The sequence below is a fragment of the Strongylocentrotus purpuratus genome, unplaced genomic scaffold, assembly GCF_000002235.5.
Source record: "Strongylocentrotus purpuratus isolate Spur 01 unplaced genomic scaffold, Spur_5.0 spur5_contig_837, whole genome shotgun sequence".
NCBI lineage: Eukaryota > Metazoa > Echinodermata > Echinoidea > Camarodonta > Strongylocentrotidae > Strongylocentrotus > Strongylocentrotus purpuratus.
The window spans coordinates 1,356,986-1,377,383 of NW_022145543.1; the positions used below are offsets into that span (position 1 = coordinate 1,356,986).

General features: G+C 38.8%; 2 protein-coding genes across 2 annotated transcripts; one reads left to right on the forward strand and one right to left on the reverse strand.

The window, feature by feature from the left end:
• The first annotated feature begins 923 nt into the window (after nucleotides 1-923).
• LOC577984 lies at nucleotides 924-6,074 on the forward strand. Its single transcript, XM_030986424.1, has 3 exons — nucleotides 924-1,107; nucleotides 1,625-1,883; nucleotides 4,513-6,074. Exons 1-3 carry the CDS (start codon nucleotides 1,084-1,086, stop codon nucleotides 4,563-4,565), a joined length of 336 nt encoding a protein of 111 aa, XP_030842284.1. The 5' UTR covers nucleotides 924-1,083; the 3' UTR covers nucleotides 4,566-6,074.
• Nucleotides 6,075-8,271: 2,197 nt separating this feature from the next.
• LOC578061 (Usher syndrome type-1G protein homolog) lies at nucleotides 8,272-19,400 on the reverse strand. Its single transcript, XM_778250.5, has 3 exons — nucleotides 19,023-19,400; nucleotides 10,686-10,857; nucleotides 8,272-9,589 (listed from the first exon to the last, which is right to left on the reverse strand). Exons 1-3 carry the CDS (start codon nucleotides 19,184-19,186, stop codon nucleotides 8,657-8,659), a joined length of 1,269 nt encoding a protein of 422 aa, XP_783343.2. The 5' UTR covers nucleotides 19,187-19,400; the 3' UTR covers nucleotides 8,272-8,656.
• Nucleotides 19,401-20,398: the final 998 nt, after the last annotated feature.

Below are 20,398 nucleotides of genomic sequence, written 5' to 3' on the forward strand. Positions count from 1 at the left end.
TTCTGCTTTCTTTTTATTTGTATCGTCGATGGTTTAGTACTAGTTTCAAAGTTGTCTGATTTGTTGTTCATTGAATCAGGCGAATAAAGGGCTTGCATCGTTCTTTTCAGATCGTGGATTTTAAAGTATTCAGTTCATTTTGGCCTAGACACCGTCTGGGCCATTGTGTTCTTAAAGCGAATTTTGAAAAACGCATGATGGGTGACTTCAACATAGACTTGTCGACCACAGACGCTTCCCCCTATGACACTATTTTACAAGCGAACCCGCTCATGGGCACCATTTATAAACCAACAATAATTACGAAAAACTCATCAATATTGATTAACAATACCCTTGCCAATGTAATTACTTAACGTAATAACTGTGAATGCTGGTCATACTCATACGTATATATTTAAATATCTTATCACATTCCCAGATTTGTTATTTGTCATAAAGGCCCAATGTCCAATACAGAACCAAATAAAACGTCAATGTCTCGTAAATGTACAGCAGAAAATATATTAATAGATGTATCCCCAAAACTTATCATAAGTGGACTATAAGAAAAATTCCAAATTCCTGGATAATGAAAGGATTTTTTATCTTTTGATTTAAAAAAATAAAAAAATAAAAAAGTTGTGAATGAAACCCTAAAGAAAAAATAGACCTGAATGTCATATTATCAAAGAAGTATACGGGCTGCCAAATAATGCCATCGCCCAACTACTCATACAATTTATTCAGCAACCACAAAGCCTGGATTTGAACCTTACGTTGCCATCTATTGAATCCTCTTACAAAACAAATTACAATACCCCCAAATATTTGGCATTCAGCCCTCACGAATACCAAATATTGTATAACAAAGAGCACCTCAAAACCGTTCCGCTCTTAACTTCTGTATTAGTTTCATACAAAAGTTCTTTCCCTACAGAAAGGGCTGCAGGGAATGCGTGAATGGTCCGGTTCGTTTTACCTCCATTTTTCTTGCGCCCTGACTTCAATAGAGAAGTTTCTTTTCTTATGTGCTTCATACTTTTCGGTATAGCTTTTCACCATTCGATTTGGATTTCAGTGTAACCCCATTTCTGAAGCAACATGGAAGGGAAATATACAGACAAGGTAAGGATATGTTACATGTATTTGATCGGATAAAACCCTTTTTAATCTACATCTGAGATTTCGATGGAGGGGAGGGCATGTGTTATAAGAATTAAGAGAAGGTAATTAATAATGTGGTAAGAATGATGATTATCGTCAAAGGAAAAAAGAAATAAAATCATATTGCATTTTCAGTTACTGTCCAGGAAAGGTTCCAACCCTCTTACGTCCTCTCTCTCTCTCTCTCTCTCTCTCTCTCTCTCTCTCTCTCTCTCTCTAATGTCTTTCTATAAACTCGCTGCAACCTGAGCGATGCAATGTATGTAAGTCCTTCTGTGTGCCAATATTGTATGAAAGTTCTCGTCACTGAATAATCTTAACTGTCTTGTTATCGAATTATTTTGCAACCTTAGTGCAGGGGCATCGCTCGCTATACTTAGAATTCGAAGAATGCTACAATTCGAGCCTGCCATTACTGTAATAACAATACATGAATACATAAACGATATTGTAACATGGATAACATTCCTTACATCAGGCCAAGATGAACGAAGGGTATGATGGTCCGTCCACATCGACATCGCCTCCATCAGGTAGTGATCGTCCATCGAAATCGGACGATGATGTAGTCAACGTGGACACGCATGTCAAGGAAGCTAGTAACGACATCGTTTACGATGGCGACCTCGAGAAAGGCGAAGGGAATTCTCGAGTTTGTTACGTGTGTCGTATCGTCAGTGTTCTGGCGTGCATTGCCATCTCAGTCTTCATGGTCGTCTGGTTCTCGGCAATCGAAGGTAAAATTCTAAACCTAATACCCCGGTCATACCGACGAGCAGGCGCGGATCCACGGGCCGATTCTACCGGCCCGGCCCCCTCCCCCTAGCCTCCCAAACCGGTAAAAAAAGAGGATAGTACCGTAACTTTTACCTTTTAAAAAAACACCCAAACGCCCCCCCCCCCCAACCCTCCTGACCTGGCAATGACATAAATGCGGCCTCAAAATATTTGTGCTTCTCTGACCGTAATTAAATGCCTAAAAGTCCTGAGCTTCCGGGGTTTCCGCCCCCTGAATCCCCCTCACCAATTTACGCTCGCTACCCTCACTATGAACATGACTGACGAAGAAAGCGGACAAAATATACAGTTCCTCGGGTAGACAAAAGAACATCCCTTCACCGCTATTATGTAAAAATGTGTAAAAACAGGTGTCACATGCATATTCACTTTTTACATAATAGCAGTGAAGGGACGTTCCTTTATCTATCTGAGGAACTGTATATTTTGTCCGCTTTCATTGTCCGTCATATTCATAGTGCCTCTACCTGATCGTAAATACTTTAGCCCCCCCCCCCCCCCCCCCCCCCCCCCACTTTGATAAACGTTCCGCGGGGCCTGTGTATATAATAAATACGCATACAACACTGATCTTTATGATGTCTTTAACGTGACATATCTTCTTCTCCCCTTGCAAACGAGAAAGAAAACAAGGTCATTAAAAGGGATTAAGCGACAAATAATGATTGTGATTCAAATTGATGCGTATATTGTTTGAATAAGTAATGTAGATTCCATAACTCTCCTTCCTTTTCCTGTTCCTCTTCTTGCCACCGCTGGGCCGAGGTGCCTTGACTGCCTTCTTGGAGCCTTTCTTAGCAACTTGAGCTGTTGGAGCCATGATGAATTCACCAGAATCTTCTTAGTAAAAACAGCTTTTACAAATCTCAGCCATGCTTAACTGAGTTGAGACATTCCATTCAAATTAAAATACTCATTAAAGAATACACTTCTCCTAATCTGAAAGTAATCTTACAACACAGTGGCAGAATTGCATGGCTGAGATTTGTAAAAATCGTTTTTACAACGAAGATTCTGGTGAAAAGCATTGCTTATTCAAAAAAAATCCTTGCATCAATTTGAAATACAATGTTCATTTTGCGCATGATCCTTTTAAGTTTGATTAAATAACCTTGTTTTCTTTTTTGTTTGCAGGGGGAGAAGAAGCTATGTCACGTTAAGAAATCATAAAGATCAGTTGTATTATGCGTATATTACATTATGATAACAGAACAAAATGTTGATTATCAGAATGTAATTTTGGAATACCTCTATACAAATACCCGATCTTACTGTGCCGATACCACATTATCTTTAGCCCGTTTCAGTATTAGTTTAGAGCCAATAAAAAGTTACTATTCTTTATTCAGTTCAATAATGCTTTTCCTCAAAAATAGTTTCGCTATTTTTTTAGGGTTGAGACGCTAAGAAAAGGTTTCAAATGTACATTACACAAACCCTGAACCATTGCATAATGATGGTGGTTCTCTCTCTCTCTCTCTCTATTTAATCATAAGCATTATCAACTACATATAAAGCAGCAACAAAAAACGTAGGGCTATCTGGGGTAGGTGAAAGTGAGAGTTAAAAGGAATGTCATGCTAAAACGGAGCTTCACCCCCCCCCCCCCCCCCCCCCAAAAAAAAAAAAAAAAAAAAAAAATAGTGGTCCTCCTCCCCAGCATCCACCCCCTCCCCTCCCCCCGCTCATTCGCCGTTCGCCGGCTGGCTGATTTTCTCAAGATTTGCCCCCCCCCCCCCTCTTGCCGCCGGCTGGATCCGCCCCTGCCGACGAGACCGATGCCAGACCGACAAAAGACCGAACAAAGACTGACATTACCACAAATGGCCAAGTATCGGTCGGTTTGATTCGGTTTGGAGTCGGATTTGCTGACTGACGCATTATACCTCAGGGCTCAGTCACATCTATGAAACCGATGCCAAACCGACAACAAAGACTTTCTTTACCACAAACCGCGAAGAATTAGTCGATTTGTAACCGGTTTGGAGTCTTTTTCGTGGTGTGACTGGGATATTATAACTGAGTAACATCTACGAAACCGACAGACCGACAGCAAACCGATCAGAGTCTGGCTTTACCACTGATACCCAAGACTCGCTCGGTTTGAAGTCGGTTTCGCGGTATGACTGAGATATTAGAGACCGTAAAAAAAACATTTTGGGTCGGTTTGACCATTTCCAAAACGATCCGTTAAAGAGGAAGTCCACCCTGTTATTAACTTGGTTTTAATAGAAGCAGAAAATGAGAAGAAACAGGTCAGTGAAAGTTTGAGCAAAATCAGATTAAAATAAGAAAATTATATATAATTAAGTTGCGATCAATCAATCAAGCAACGTATTTTGCGAGGTTACCCTTTATTCATTGTAAAAAAAGGATTAAGAAATGTCTCATTCCCTCTCCTTTCATTTCTCTCTCTCTCTCTCTCTCTCTCTCTCTCTCTCTCTCGCTCCATCCCCTTTCGATCATTATATCTGTCTATCTGCCTCTGTCTCTTTCCCACCTTTATCTCTCTCCCTCAATAATATCTTATCCACCTTCATCTCCCTCTCTCTCTCGTTTCAATCATAGCTGGCCTCACTCGCACTCCATCAGTGGAAATGTCGCCCCCAGACAATCCTTAACTGGTCAGCATGTATCATCTATACGTCATTGCAACAGATACCTTATACCACTCATCTGTACCTGTCGCAGACATCATGGCAATAGTGGCGTGCATAGTACACCAGTAACCGTGCATATTAATGGAAAAGAAAAACTAATTATTATATTCAGTTGGTTTGATAATTAATTGACTGACTAATCAATCAACTGATCGATTGATCGATGGACCGGCCCATTATTGCAAATTATGATGTGGATGTAGACGTTTGTCCGAGAGTCTGCTTGATTTTTTTTGTTACATAAGTTTTGTTTTTCTGTCCAGGGATTTATTAATTTATGGTTTAAATAACCAACTTTTCATTTAATTGATTGGTAGATTGATATACTGATTGGTTGATTGGCCAGTTTTAGGCTACTTGGTTAAATTGATTCATTGATTGATTGTATTGATTGATTGATTAATCGGACCGGCTTAGAACTTGATTAATCAGACCACTCACGAGTTTATTGACGGGTTTTATTGACTGATTGATTCATTGAAGAAGATGGTCAGGTTGATGAACGCATTAGTCCATGACCTCGTTAATTTATATGCATATAACCTGATTAGACAATGATAAACGAACTTATGCATGTAAATGGTATACGAAAAAGCACAAAGCCGGTATAGACTTGATAGCAAGGACTTTCGAAAAAATTAGCCCTATTGTAATTTCAATACCCTATAGCCTTATCCCATAGATATCATATTCAGATTACGTAATACTTAACGCACATTTCAAGAGGTTATGGGCAAGGCTTTTGAAATTGTGTTTGTAGTATAGGCCTATCAGCATATTACCTTTTTACTGTCATCATTGTTGTTTTGTAAGAGGAGATCATTCTCAAATAGATCTCTGCTACACAATGGATACACCTTGGTTAGGTATTGTTTGATTTTATTGTTCTGCATGAAAAACATATATTCATATACACATATGAACATAAAGACGGCTGATTGCTCTATTCAGAGCCAAAGATTTGATGACTCTGTTCTTCTCAGAGGTCAAGTGTCCACTATAGTATATTTGTAAAGCGCTTAGAGACATTTTTATCAAACGCTATATAAAAATTAAATATTATTATTATTATTATGTGCAGTAATCAACAAGGTGATTACTGTCACTCATGAAGAAGAAGAGGCATGGATTAATGATCGACATTTCTAATCATGAGTGAAAAAGAGAAAGAAAAAAATGAAGAAATGGGCTTGGTTAAAAAAAAGAAGATAGATGTAGAGAAATATAAGCATGATAAGACACCCTTAATTTATTTAATAAATATGAAAGAAGCTCTGTATTTTCGAATTTATTTCTTTGTTCGCAATTAGTAGACCTATTACCTGTTTCGGTTAGCTCTGTATCTCCTATACACTGATAGTTCTTTGCCTTTGAAAAACACTATGTTCATGGTTCGTTGATCAGCAGCCTTTCGGGGGCAGTCATGAATATCGTCCAATTGTCGTTGCGTTCCCGTAGATCTTTTTATAATTTGCAAATTGGGTTAACAATTCATGAGTTAGTATAATCATGGTGACTGGGGGGTAATATCAATGATGTTTACTCCGTTTCTCATCCAGAGGGAGGACTGAATAAATAAAATAAAATTCTCCTATTTGCGCCAGCTCGGTGGTTTTGTAAAGGAAAGCGATCAAATTTTCAAATGTCAATGTTCCTGTCCTTGGATACGTTCAATTGGTATCTCATTCATTATTTACGAGCTAGGAAAAGGATGGATGTTGTAGATACATGTATATTACTGTGCACAGAACTGGAATCATACAAGGCTCATCATTCTGCGGTATGCTTGGTAAAGATGATTCTCTTCTATTTTTAGGCACGTTGTCTCATTGTGTGGGAGGGATCTATTTTCTTAATTAGGTGAGGATGCCCTCAAATGTTTTATTCTCGTATTTCTGTACCGTTTCTGTATCATTCCTGCCCCTCTTTATCCCTACTTCTCTCTCCTTCCACCTTCTTCCTTCATCTTTCTCTCTCTCTCTCTCTCTCTCTCTCTCGCTCTTTTTTTTTCTTCTCTCTCTCTCTTCATCTTTCTTTCTATCTATCTTTCTCTCTCTCTCTCTCTCTCTCGCTCTTTTTTTTTTCTCTCTCTCTCTTCATCTTTCTTTCTATCTATCTTTCTCTCTTGCTTTGTTTCTTTCTTACTTTCTTCGTTTGATTTTACCCAATGTCTGTCACATCGCTCATATATTTCCATCGGCCAGACGTATTCAGTGCTTCCGTAAAGTTATATAATTATAACACAACATTAATATGTGTACGTTTTCCACTAATTAATAGGGACTTTTAGATTCGCACGAAGACAATAGGTCTATGCTACGATCGACGTCCTTATAAAGCACTGCCTTGAATGGAAGTACCACGTATCAGTTCACGCAAATCTAAAAGTCCCTAATGAATTTTCATGAACTATACAACGACACATTTGAGGAAGGTGAACTGTTTGACAATTGACATTTTATTCACTTTAACATAAATGTCTAGGCCTTTGCGGCCAAATTTGATTGATTTCAGTGCAATCAGTTATAATGGTATCTGTGTTATAAAATAGGAAATTTGATTTTTCCCGTTATGTGATGTCAAACTGATTGTAATGCTTTATCTGCAACTCGTAATAACTCTTGAATAACTAAATATCAATTACTATTTTTACAAAACTAACTTCTACGTTCTATGTATAAACCTCTTATAGCATCTCGTCGACACAAAGAGTGTTGATCTCTAATTCTTCGATATAAATCTTACAAAATTTAAAGTCCAGTAATTTCGGAGAACTATATTTACAATTACTAGAGCTATAGTTTATTAAAAGAAGAGAATATGAATTCATGTATACATAATACAACGATCATATATTGAATTAATTTGTATATTTGTTAATTATGATAAACATGTTGATTTTGTTGAAAAGGAAATGAATAAACCGGAATTTGGAAAATGAGCAAAACTCTATATTATTGCTTGATTTGTGAACCTCGTCTTTATTATAAATTGGCTCAAAAAAGCCAATCATAATTTGTATATTTGTGAAAATTGAATGGAATTTACCCTCTTATTACTTATAATAACCCCCTCTTCATGTTACGCGCTTTACAATTAACTGACAGTATCATCATTACCTCGGTCAGTGAATTCGAGTACTCTTCTGCACATTACAGTGCACATTCTCCGTTCCCTCCGGAGCATTCCAAATAGTCGCCGTTTTATGGGTGCGCTCATGCTAATCCTACCACAATGATGTTCGCATACGACCCGGTAACCAATTAACAGAGGAGAGGAGTAGTAGAATGCCTCACTCAAGGACATGCACACTTACATGCTTAATGATATTTACGCATAGTATTTAGAAAGATATCGCAGAAGAACTGCCTCAGACTACTACTTCTACTACTACTACTACTACTACTACTACTACTACTACTACTACTACTACTACTACTACTACTGCTGCTGCTGCTGCTGCTGCTGCTGCTGCTACTATTACATCGTCAGTCTCATGTCTTGCGTGGTCATTCATGTATATCTCACTGAAAATGAATAGTAAGAACAGTACTATGCATTTTTGGTATGGCGCCATCTATCTAGAAATGCTATTCCGCGGTGCACAAGGAGGATATAATGTAGGTGCATAAGTGTCATATCCCCATACTGAGCATTGATTTAAAAAAAAAAATCAACTGGGCCTTTGAAACTCTCTAATGGTGTTATAGTTGTCATCTTCAAAAGGTAATTTGTTCATGAACAGAAATGGTGCTACGGCCGAGAAAGCAATTTCGCGGCAGGCGATTCTTGTCCTTGTGATATGAAGCAGATGTTAATGTGATGATCTTAGACTACGAGATGGTGTATGAGGTAAAATTATATCTTGAGCGTGGATCCGTTTACGAAGGATACCGTTTTTATTCATATCTTCTTGTCTATTAGTCACTCGGCGTTCCATTCCGTTGATTTATGATTTCAGTCACGTTCAAAACAAAGAGAGAAATTCTTCATTCAGCATGTTAAGCAATCAGTGCAAAATAATAGTCTTTCAAATATAGCTTTTCTTTTCTTCAAATCGCGGAATCACATATTGCACGAGGCGTTGCCAGGGCTTCCTTTCGCTTGGCAATTGCTTGATTTAGCTTTCTCCTGGGACCCAAAGGCAGCTTGAGATCGAGAATATCTTGGTCCGTCAGAAGCTCCAGGGCTTTCATGTCAATGTCCTCATCAAAGAAGACAGGGATGTAATCCTCGAGATCATTGACAGTGAGGAAGAGTTCGATGGCCGACGATGACGCGTCGACGTCGTCTTCTAAATCGATTTCGAATTCCGCCCACATGGCCTGGTCGCCGCGGAAGACGGTACTGATGGAATCACCAGGTTTGGCCGTCCTGGAGTGATGGCTTCCGTTGTCTCTATCCAATGGCTTCCGTCTCTGTTTGGCTGCTTCTGACGGATCGCCAGTGGCGTCATCGATGCTGTTATCAAGGGTTGCTAGGGCATCGTCGATATCCACCGACTCGCCTTCCCTCGCTAGCGACATCATAGCGTTTGAGTTGCGATTCGGCAGCCAGAATCGCGAATCCTGGTAATTAGCGAGTGTCTCCCCATTCTCAGAGTTTTCGACGCTGCTCGAATCTGACGCCGGCAAACCCGTAGAAGACGTTCCGTCACCGTCGCCTCTTTTCCGATTTGACTTCGATGCTCCTTCTGATGGATCCGAAGCCATCAATGAATCCCGCTTGGTGACTCTCGAGTTCAGTACGTCGGAGAAGCTGGATTCTGAAATACCTTGGCTAGGGGTTTTGATGGTTCCACGGCCACTTTTGTTCTTGCTCTGTTTTTCATCCTTCTTCATCTGCGCCTCGTGTTCTTTCACCATCTTGTCGAGTTTCTTTACCCTCTCATCTGCGTCTTTAATGGCTTTCTGCTTGGCCTTTTGAACAACCTTCTTGTTAGTGGCAGCCTGTCTTCCTGCAACGTCATCCAAGACTTTAACGATCTGTAATAAACCACACACATAAAAGAATTATGTCACTCGTTTGAAAATAAATCTTCCTAGTCGTGACATCTCCGTTGGTAAAGGCGGTCGTACGACACATACTCCGACGACTCCGCTGTCTATATCCTACACTGACCGAATGTAACCCCTGGGCCAAACATTATATTTTAACTTAATAGCCCTTCATACCGTAACCCTAAATGCAACCTATAATCATAACCCTAATCGTAACCATAAAAGTAACCTAAAACCAACTACTTTAGTTTATGCAATTAAAAGGATTTAAGAATCCCATTTTAATAGCTCTTCATATTCAAGTCATTCGTAAAATTAAGCGTAACTTTACGCACAGCTTTATGAACCCCCCCCCCCCCGGTCTGTATAGAATGATATATGCCACAAATATGTTTAGGTCTTTTTAAAAGCAGAATAAATGTAATTGTTTTGTAATCTGAGGGCTGATCGATATGCACATGTGTGGATTGAAGCGGTAACATCATCATTCTCTAACCGAATTTAGTCTCAGTCCTCCTTCTTCGAATTAATTGGTTGTTGCTGGTGCCATTGATATGATAAGTATTGTTGATTATGCTGCTGTTGTTGTTGTTGTTGTTGTTGTTGTTGTGGGTGTTTTTATACTAGGATTAGCTATTGTGCATAACTCCCCCTTAACATTATTGTCAATCTGAGAGTAAAGGTTAATAGTAGTTCCGTGGTACAACAGGCAAATTCAGTGGCACATCCAGTAATTGATCAGGAGGGGGGGGGGGGGGGGGGGGGGGTCGCAATGTATTCGGGCAGTCCATGCATTACACCATTCATTTTGTTTATTGGCCTTTAACCGTGGGGCGTATGCCTGATATCCCCTTTATCGGATACGCCACTTGGAAATATTATGTTTGTGTTTTCGTTTTCGTTTCCTTATTTGTGATACCAAAAAGAACATTTGATGTGTATGGGTGAATCTGGAAGCGTCATAAAAGTATCCCAGTTCCCAATTTTTAAACCATTGTTACATATAAATCATACAGTAGTCAGTACTTATTTGATTTATGTATTTTATTCGATAAAGTAGAATTCTTCTCTTGAGTTTTACCTCGCCATAGCCTCCTTCCATAGCTAAAGTCATGGCCATTTTATAATCATTGTTCAGAGCCCACAGATTGCAGCCAAAAGAGACCAAGTACTCGATGACCGTACTGTGACCGTAGAGGGCGGCAAAGTGGAGCGCTGTGTGTCCTTGTAAATCAGCTTTGTCTGGGTCGCCCCTGGATTTAAAGAAAAATAGGAATACAAGATTGATTTCATTTATATATTGCCTTACTGGAGAACTTACATCACTATCTGGGGCGATTCGACCATTACGTCCCCCCCCCCACCCCCTTCTCTCTCTCTCTCTCTCTCTCTCTCTCTTTCTCTCTCTCTCTCTCTCTCTCTCTCTCTCTCTCTCTCTCTCGGGGGCTCAGTGAGACTTGAAAGACTCAGTCATAGTTCTTTTCACTCATAATTGTCTGACTCTTTAAAGTATTATGTACAACGCTTTGTTTCTCTCAAAGATATCACATTTTACGATCCCCAGACAAAATAATGATTACAAATTTGGCAAAGTGTTTTCCATTAGTATATAAATTTCATAAATTAACACACTGAATGCTTATATTACATTAGATATAGGAGGATGTGATCGTAGTCCTCAGATTATACTCATGAGGATTTATAACTTCAAACTTTATCTTTAGCTTTAAACTCCGGAAGCTTAACAAATAAAGTTTGTCAATATCTAAGAAATCGATTGATAAGATAGCTAAAGCAAACATTGTTTTAATGACATCAGCAACTACTGCACCATTGTATTATATAGATAGATAAATCAACAATCGGACCTAGTTGAGAGACTTGTTCACCTCTCACATCACGTGATTGATCGGAGTTGCCGGCTCTTGAACAAGGAATTATCTGCTTCCAAAATACTTCTACATATACAATTCCCAAGAACATCGTGCGAACAACTTATTAACTCCTTTAGTGAAGCCAGGTGCATGTAGCAGTTACAGCCTCCGGCCCCTCCCCAAAACACAAAAGCAATACAAACAAATAACTGGTATTTCACAGGCGCATCTAAGATTGGTATGGTAGTCAGTATTCACTTGTCACATGACTGTGGGCCTATTATTAATTTCCTTCCCGAAAAAGCTTGGGCTCTGCCCGTTCCCTCCACCGCCTCTCTTTTAAAATAAAAACCGTTTTAATACTCTAATAAGCAACGCTAAGATAAATTCCACTACAAATATTTTGACACGATTTTGTCTTTTATAATTATGTTGACCAGACCCAACATATTTTAATAGACACTACATTATTTTACTGTACAGTCGTGATGGAATAAAATAACCTAGCTAGACCTTTAAACTAAACGGGGTGTATTCTCTACAGGCTGATCATAGGTCGAAGTCCTCTAATACTTCATCTAAGAAAAACATGTAATATCTCCCATGGCTAATACAACACCAATATTAATTTGCCAAGAACTGCTCTCAAATAAATATTGACATATAATGGCGTCAATTCATATTCAAACATAACATAATACTGACTAACTTCAAAAATATACATATAATATAACGGGGTTTTTTTTTTTATTGTGGGAGGCCCTCGCTCTCGTCGTTGTAAAACACATTTAAGGCAAACCATTAAAACGAAATCTACGTTCATAGGCACCGCAGATAATGAGGGGGCAGGGAACACGTTCCACCCATGCTCCTCTCGAATGCTTTTCTACTCACTAGCTACATTAGCCTTAGACAGGGCGCTGAACCCCGCCCCCATTGAATGACAAGGGGTTTTTAAGCAAAAAGAGGAAAGACAGAGAAAGACAGAGGTGTAAAAAAGCATGAACATTAAACCTTAGTTTAACTAGGGGACAAATGCAGCAGACATATTAAAATACAACAAATTAAATGCGCATATAATGACAGAAATATGACAACATTTACATGGTTTTTGTTTTTGTTTTGTTTTGATTTCAGTTTTTTAACATAAGAATTGAATTGTTCAATCGTATTATTAAATATTCTATACATATAGCAAAATGTACAAGGAAAAAATTACTGATTTTTTTTTGTAAAGATGCAATATATCTTTTTGTTAAAAGCACTTCTGCAACGCATGTTGTGGTTTGTAGTATAACCTTCTTAAAGGGGAGGTCCATCCCGGTATTTATGAAAAGACAAGTAATAGTGAATATTTGAACAATATCCGATTAAAAATAGGAAAGTTATGCATTTTTAGAAACAAATTGGCAACACTTTGACTCATCTTGTGAGCTCCTCTCCAATTTGCATTGTAAAGAAAATGTATTTCGTTTTCTAAGTTATTGATGATGGAATGTATTTGTTAATCCAGGGGTTATACGAACATAATATGCAATAATTATACTTGGATGAGTGTATGATTAAAAATTATCATAAGGGGAAATATTTGTTTGTTGCAGTTGTTTGGTTCAGGGCAAATGTGAGGGAACCTCGCAAGATAAGTCAGAGTTGCTAATATGTGTTTGATTGATTGTTCCTTCGAAAATTCATCACTTTCTAAATTTTTTAATCTTTTTTTGCTCAAACTTTTCCTGACCGGTTCCTCTCATTTGTCTGCTTCTATTAAAACAAAATTAATATCAGAGCGGACTTAGTCACATTGCCAGCCTGACTCCAGACCAACCGATTCTCGGCCATTTGGAAGGGGGTGGTAGCGGTGGTAGAGTATGTTGTTCCGTTGCTCGGTTTGTTGACGGTCTCGTCGATGTGACAGGGCATTGGGTGTTACCGTGTTATACAGTATAAATAGGCTAACATGTGGAATCTGGCTAGTCATATACAGACTGACTTTAGGGAATGAATCCGGTATTTCCCATCTGCTGACTAATTCATCTGCTATCACCATGTAAATATTTGAAGATGGATTGGGGAAAATGTGGATGGTTGGAAAATAGATGACACACGGGAAATAATCACAATGGCAAACTAACCAATAGGTCAGCACGTAGAAATAGGTACTGTAAAAAGTCGATGGGATGAATACTGACTTAGTATATATACATGGTATAGCACAGGGGCGTACGCAGGATTTTTTCAAAGGGGGGGGGTTTTAAAATATTTTGCTCCCGAAAATTTGAAAATCGCGCCAGCCGAAAAGTCGCTCAGTGGGGGGGGGGGGGGGGGGGGGGGGGGGGGGGGGGGGGGGGGGGGGGGGGGCGGACACTTTTTTTTTTTTTTTTTGGTCTCAAAATTTCAAAATTTGACATTTTTTTTTCGTTGGGGGGGGGGGGTAAGGTCACCTTATTTAGGTTAGCCGTGGGTATAATTTTTTTTTTTTTTTTTTTTTTTTTTTTTTTTATAATAAAAAAAAAAAAAAAAAAGCCAAAGGGGGGGGGGGGGGGGGGGGGGGGGGGTTTCGGTTTTTTAGGGGGGTTTACATACATTAAAATTCCAAGGGGGGGGGGGGGGGGGGGGGGGGGGTAAGCGGACACTTTTTTTTTTTTTTTTGGTCTCAAAATTTCAAAATTTGAAAAAAAAAAAAAAGCCAAAGGGGGGGGGGGGGGGGGTTTCGGTTTTTTTAGGGGGGGTTTACATACATTAAAATTCCAAAGGGGGGGGGGGGGGGGGGGGGGTAAGCGGACACTTTTTTTTTTTTTTTGGTCTCAAAATTTCAAAATTTGACATTTTTTTTCGTTGGGGGGGGGGGGTAAGGTCACCTTATTTAGGTTAGCCGTGGGTATAATTTTTTTTTTTTTTTTTTTTTTTTTTTTATATAAAAAAAAAAAAAAAAAAAAAGCCAAAGGGGGGGGGGGGGGGGGGTTTTCGGTTTTTTTAGGGGGGGTTTACATACATTAAAATTCCAAAGGGGGGGATTTGTACCCCCAAACCCCCCCCCCCCCCCCTGCGTATGCCCCTGGTATAGCAACAGCATTTCAATCAAATATATTCATGGGCAGTAGCATTGCTAGACAAAATGGGGATGTCCGACCAAATTCGCTTGCAAGTTAGCCGAAAGTTTCCAACAAGTATAAAGAAAATGGTGTTTCCATTTTTTTAAATAGCCGACAAAGCTCGAAATATTGCACATTTGCCGGTATAGAACGATTGAATTACCCCTACACAGTGCCACTGCGTTTTTCTTGCGACGTCCTATAATGTTGAACACAAAATTTTAGAAAAATGTTATTCCCGGGTGTGTTCTTTTGCTTAATAGTTATCTGCTGCTGTTTAACACCCCCCCCCCCACATCCGGATCTGGCTATATTTGTAAACCTTGTGACATTAAACAATCAGTCATTATTCAATACAATAATACCAGCACCATTCAGTCAAGTGCGTTATCATACAGAGCAATTCTAAACACCAAAAACCCAGACATATAATTTCGTATCAATGTTTCTTTCACGTGTGAAACATTAAACATTTAAATAAATGGCAATCTATTCAGGGTTACCGTACTCTTTCAAAATAAATTCTCTAATTTTCATCTGGTGTTTGTATAAATTTCCATTTGCAATACTTTGCATTCTTTTTTAATTTGCTTGTAAAATGTGAACAAATCAGCTAATGGCTGCTAATCACGCTTTGTATTATACCATGAATAAATAATACATAACATGCCATAAAAGATAACAATGCGCTTTTAAAAAAAACACCGTACATGCCCTTCGTACAGTTATTAGACACCTATCCACAATATTTCTTAAACTAATTGTTTAATACAAAGTGTGCTTGGTAAGTACACAATGGAGGCCAAAGTCCTTCTCGATAGCTGTCTATGACATAGCAGACTACGTCTGGCTGTATAGATTTTACGCTCAATGCCTCAGCATATAATATATCGATGTAATTTTGTTTTCATGCATATTGTAAGCATTTATCACATCTCGATCATTCACAAAAATTAATGCAGTATAAAGATTAAAGTTCAAAAGCTCGTCAGTGCCCTGTTTCTTTCCTCTTCACATCTTTTCATATATCATAAAACTATATGTACTTTCAACTATCATGTTTCACACGCATGGTCCATCTCTATGTTTCCCAAGAGCCATGTCACGATTATTGATATATCTATTTTACTGCAAACAAGCTGATTTACGACATCAACGGTAGCTAGAGATAAATATCACACTCCTTTTTATATTGCAATATGGACGATATAATGAGCCGTTCCCATCTTGGTTAAACTTTCATTAAGAAGAATATGAATATTGACCAATTCTCTTTTCGTCTTGAAAATGACATAATATTGAATGAAGTCTGGTGTAAGATTAAATAGATTCATGTCGATATTTTCTTTAAATAAATAGCCCTAAAGAAAGTGGAAGGTCTGTGCCTCTGTGCCCATTTTCTACTTCTAAAGTAGAGAAAAGATGTAATCATAATCTCACTCAAGCGGGTGTTATCAAAAGAAACTTTGATCATATATTTTAATGTTCTGTCTATATGACATCTTAAGGGTTTTAGTGCATGTTAATATCCGAAAGCAATTATAATTATGTCTTTATGGAAAAAACCTCCAGTACACGCTGAATGGTAAGACAAACTATTTGCTCAATATTATCAACGCCCAATACTTTAATGTCGATTAACTAGCATTATATTTTGTATTGGAGCTCATTAATCTGTTCATAGTCGAAAGTGTATGGTTCAAAAGGTTATCTATTCCCTACCCAAAGGGCTCATATTTCAGGTTCATTTCTGTTAATATATCACGAATATCAAATATCATAAATGTTTTTCGATTACAATCAATGTTTCATGATTGTGATTAATGCCCCCATCTCTTCCTCCCCTAGCCCCCCCCCCCCCCCTCTCTCTCTCTCTACCTCTCTCTCACTCTCTCTCTCTCTCTCTCTCTCACTCTACCTCTCTCTCTCTCTCTCTCTCTCACTCTACCCTCTCTCTCTCTCTCTCTCTCTCTCTCTTTCTGACAGAAAGCTATATAACTTTGAAAATGGAGCCCATTTTATCAAAAAACATTATCTTTTATGACATCAAAGGTAGCTGAAAATGAAAATCACACTCTTTATTCTAAACTTCCCTATAAAAACTTATCTCTTATAAGTGTCTAAACGCGATGGTATTTTACTTTGGGAATTTTATTGGGCACTTCTCATTGGGTATATGCGCATAGATAACCCTGAAAATATAGCAAAATCTCTGAGCTTAACATTATGAGTGAATCACTGAAAGACAGTAAAGAGTATCTTTGGGTCCCCTAACCAAATTTCGGTTGAACAATTCAGCCTCGATTTATCAACATCATTTCCTCCTAAAATGGTAGCATTTTAGCTTCAGCTTATGTCCTTTTCTCCATCTCTTTGGGCTTGTTATATTCGAGGGAATATTCTCCACCAAAACAAAACTAATCTTACCTTCGTGTTAACGTGCCTATAACATAAATGCTTTTGACAGGGTCATGATAATTTTCACTTCATTGTGAAGAATTTTCATGTTCAAAGCTTAACCATGTCATTGTCTGTGCAGCGTCATAAATAATATTGTTGGCAGGTAATGTAGTTAATATCTAACGCGAAGCGCCATAAACTCCTTTCGAAAAGAAAAAAAGAGTATCCAATGTTTTCATATTTACATCAATATATTTCACAGTGCCCTCCTACGTGAGTAGACGTATTGATCAAGCATGTTAATTATCAAATGCAATAAAGTTGAATTTAATGTATAACACTTTGACATGGTCGTGATAGTATTACTACTCAACTCTGCCTTATAATATGTATATCTATAACTTTTCCGAACGAATTATAAATCATACGTCAAATACTCAGTATCAATTCTTAATGCTCATTTATAATTAGGATTATTAGAAATATTCTCATTGTACCATCGTATATATAATCCTAAAACCATAGATCTATGTCAACCACATTTCCTCTATACATCTCATAACTCTTTCAGCAGCAGAGAATATCATATTTACTTTGTTCTTCATCAGCTCCTTCCTTTCTCATTTCCAAATCCCCAAAACGGGCTGGTTTTTAATCATTTTAGTCAGTGGCCCCACATCTACATTTCTAAGAAATAGTATTTTATTTGACTTCTTCAAAAATATATAACATACCTATTCTAAATGTGTCCTTAGACTGAGGAATATCATCTTGTTTATATTCCTCACGTTGTTTCCTCTTGATATATAAACCTAATCACTATTATCATTATTATTATCATTATTATTATCATTATTATCATCATCATCGATATTATAATTATTGTAATCATCAATATTATCCTTATTATCATCATTTTGATCATCATTATTTTAATCATCATTAAATATTATGTATGTGTTGTGTGGGTTAGCTGTCAATTCAACATAAATGGTTATAATGATTCGACTCTTGTAAACATGTTGCTGCAGTTGTAACCATTTTATCAGGTCCAAACAGTTTAAAATAAGTTGTTGCCTTAAAAAGGCCACTCCACTGCGATGTATTTGCCTGATTAAGTTTGTTAAGAAACGAATCGCGTCAAAACAAGTCATTCAGTGGTCTCAAATATCAGAAATCGATATGCTGCGAGGACGTGTTGTGGACTGTATGACTCAAACACACGGGAACACATGTAGGATTCAACTTTCTAACGCGAAATCAATGTTTACCGGTTAAAGGGATACTATGAGCGTGCGCGAATTATAAAGTGATGACATGTAGAGCAATATAAATATATATGTGATGATCCCCCCCCCCCACCCACCTTCCCCCTGCTGGCGAATCCAGCATAAGGTGAAGCATGGTACCCCCAGTCCCATCCAGTCCCACCCAACCCCCAATCCGGCTTCAAGACACTGGTAGTATACAACTTGAAATAGGGAGTATCCACGCCCGCATCCCCGCCCCCCCCGGCCCCATCAGTTTAGCGATTTATGGATATGCAATTGACCCAATTTTCCCTTTCCCTCTTTCATTGTGCATACTCTCTAGGTCATTACATCAAACGTTTCATGTTTTGTTCTATATCAATTTTTCAAAGCTAGTCTATGAATATTATCTGCCACAAACAGACATACCGCCCCCCCCCCCCCCAAAAAAAAAAAAACACCCATCACCAAAACGACTTCCCCATCTCTTCATGACCATGTCATTGTGTGGACCTGCCATAGAGGGGACACTAGCATCATCCTCATTGGGGACACGTCTACCCCATAGTGAATAAAATATAAATCAATAAGGCCGTCGATTAAAGAGGGGGAATAGGAGGGAGCTTATCATATTTGTTGTCTACATTTCTTTTCCACTTCCATTTACCTCTTCTATATTAATCTCTCTCTCTCTCTCTCTCTCTCTCTCTCTCTCTCTCTCTCTCTTTCTCTCTCTCTCTCTCTCTCTCTTCTTGCCCCGTGCCCCCTGAAGCTACGCTACTGCATGGTCATTAATACATACCCTCTGCTAACAATCAACCGAAGTGCATCGATGTGACCGTTGGTTGCAGCCCACAGTGTCGGGGTCATGCCCGTCTCATCGGCCCGGTTGCAGTCTCGCTTGGTGGCCTCACGGAGGGGGTCGAGATGCCCTTCTTTCGCGGCTGCGTGGAACTTCGTAGCCATGGTCAGATTCACGAGATCAGTGACGACGATGACGATTATGGTTGAGACAATACGATAATGAGGATAAATGATCGTTATTCTCAATTCTTGGTACCTTACAAGATGAAACGACCTTGTTGAAGCCCAGGCGCAATTGAGACGCGTTGTCCGGTTCCGATCGCTCCTTCTAAAATGAATGATTCCAAGGCAATATTCTATTCTCCTTGGCCTAACTCATCACAGGGAGTGTTGGCACGATGGTCCTCTCAAGAGACTACTATTAGATGCTAATATAACCTCTAGAAGTGCTTTTATATATAAAATGCCGCCAACAGGCTATAGCACGAGTAGAAAATATCAGAAGTCAACAAGACGAGCGATCGGTAGAATAATATCACCCGCAGCCCATGCAAATATACCTCGATTAAATATGAATTATACGGATCTATGGCCGCAGACTAGGAGGGTACAACGTGTGGGCGTCACTCATGTAGACTTCGCCCCCATCTCAAGTCGAACAACCCTTCAATCACCCGCGCTTTGGTACATAGATGAGATATTGAACAACGATGAGATTCAATATTCATAATCTATATAAGCAACAGAGGTCCATGATGTACCCATTAATCAAGACAATGTGAGCATTAGACTTTTAGAGCGGTTCCGTCGTTTGATTGTTCAGATACTTGGATCGTACTCGCAAGTTTAGGACCGGTCACACAAGACGGTTAGGCCATACGATAGACATGACCGATAGGCCTACAGCAATGTTCGCAAGAAAGTCCGTATGGTTTCGGTCATGATTTTTAACTTCGAGGTTATCGTGTAGATATAGTCCATGCGGAAACGCTTGGGCTTTTACTCCAAATGTTTAACCACGAGCGATTGTGTGGTAAGTGCGATTAGGGGTCCTAGATCACTCGAAATAGGTGATATGCGAACTCAATTAATCACTTTGAGGTTTCACCAGCTTGTAATTAAACGACTGCTTGGCTGACTCGTAGTCTTGATACTTGTTGTATCGCTCCTGGGTGACCCTCGTCGTTGTTGATAGATCATTGGTATGGCAAACTTAAAGTATGTGATTAAAACTAAAGAGGTTCCGTATGAACATAGCTATTAGCAATAGTAAACAAATAATACACAGCAGTGAGGCCATTAGTAAGAATTACCCACACAAGGTACCTTGGAACAGTCTAACACGCCTGAGGCGATAGCCGAGGGTATTTTGAA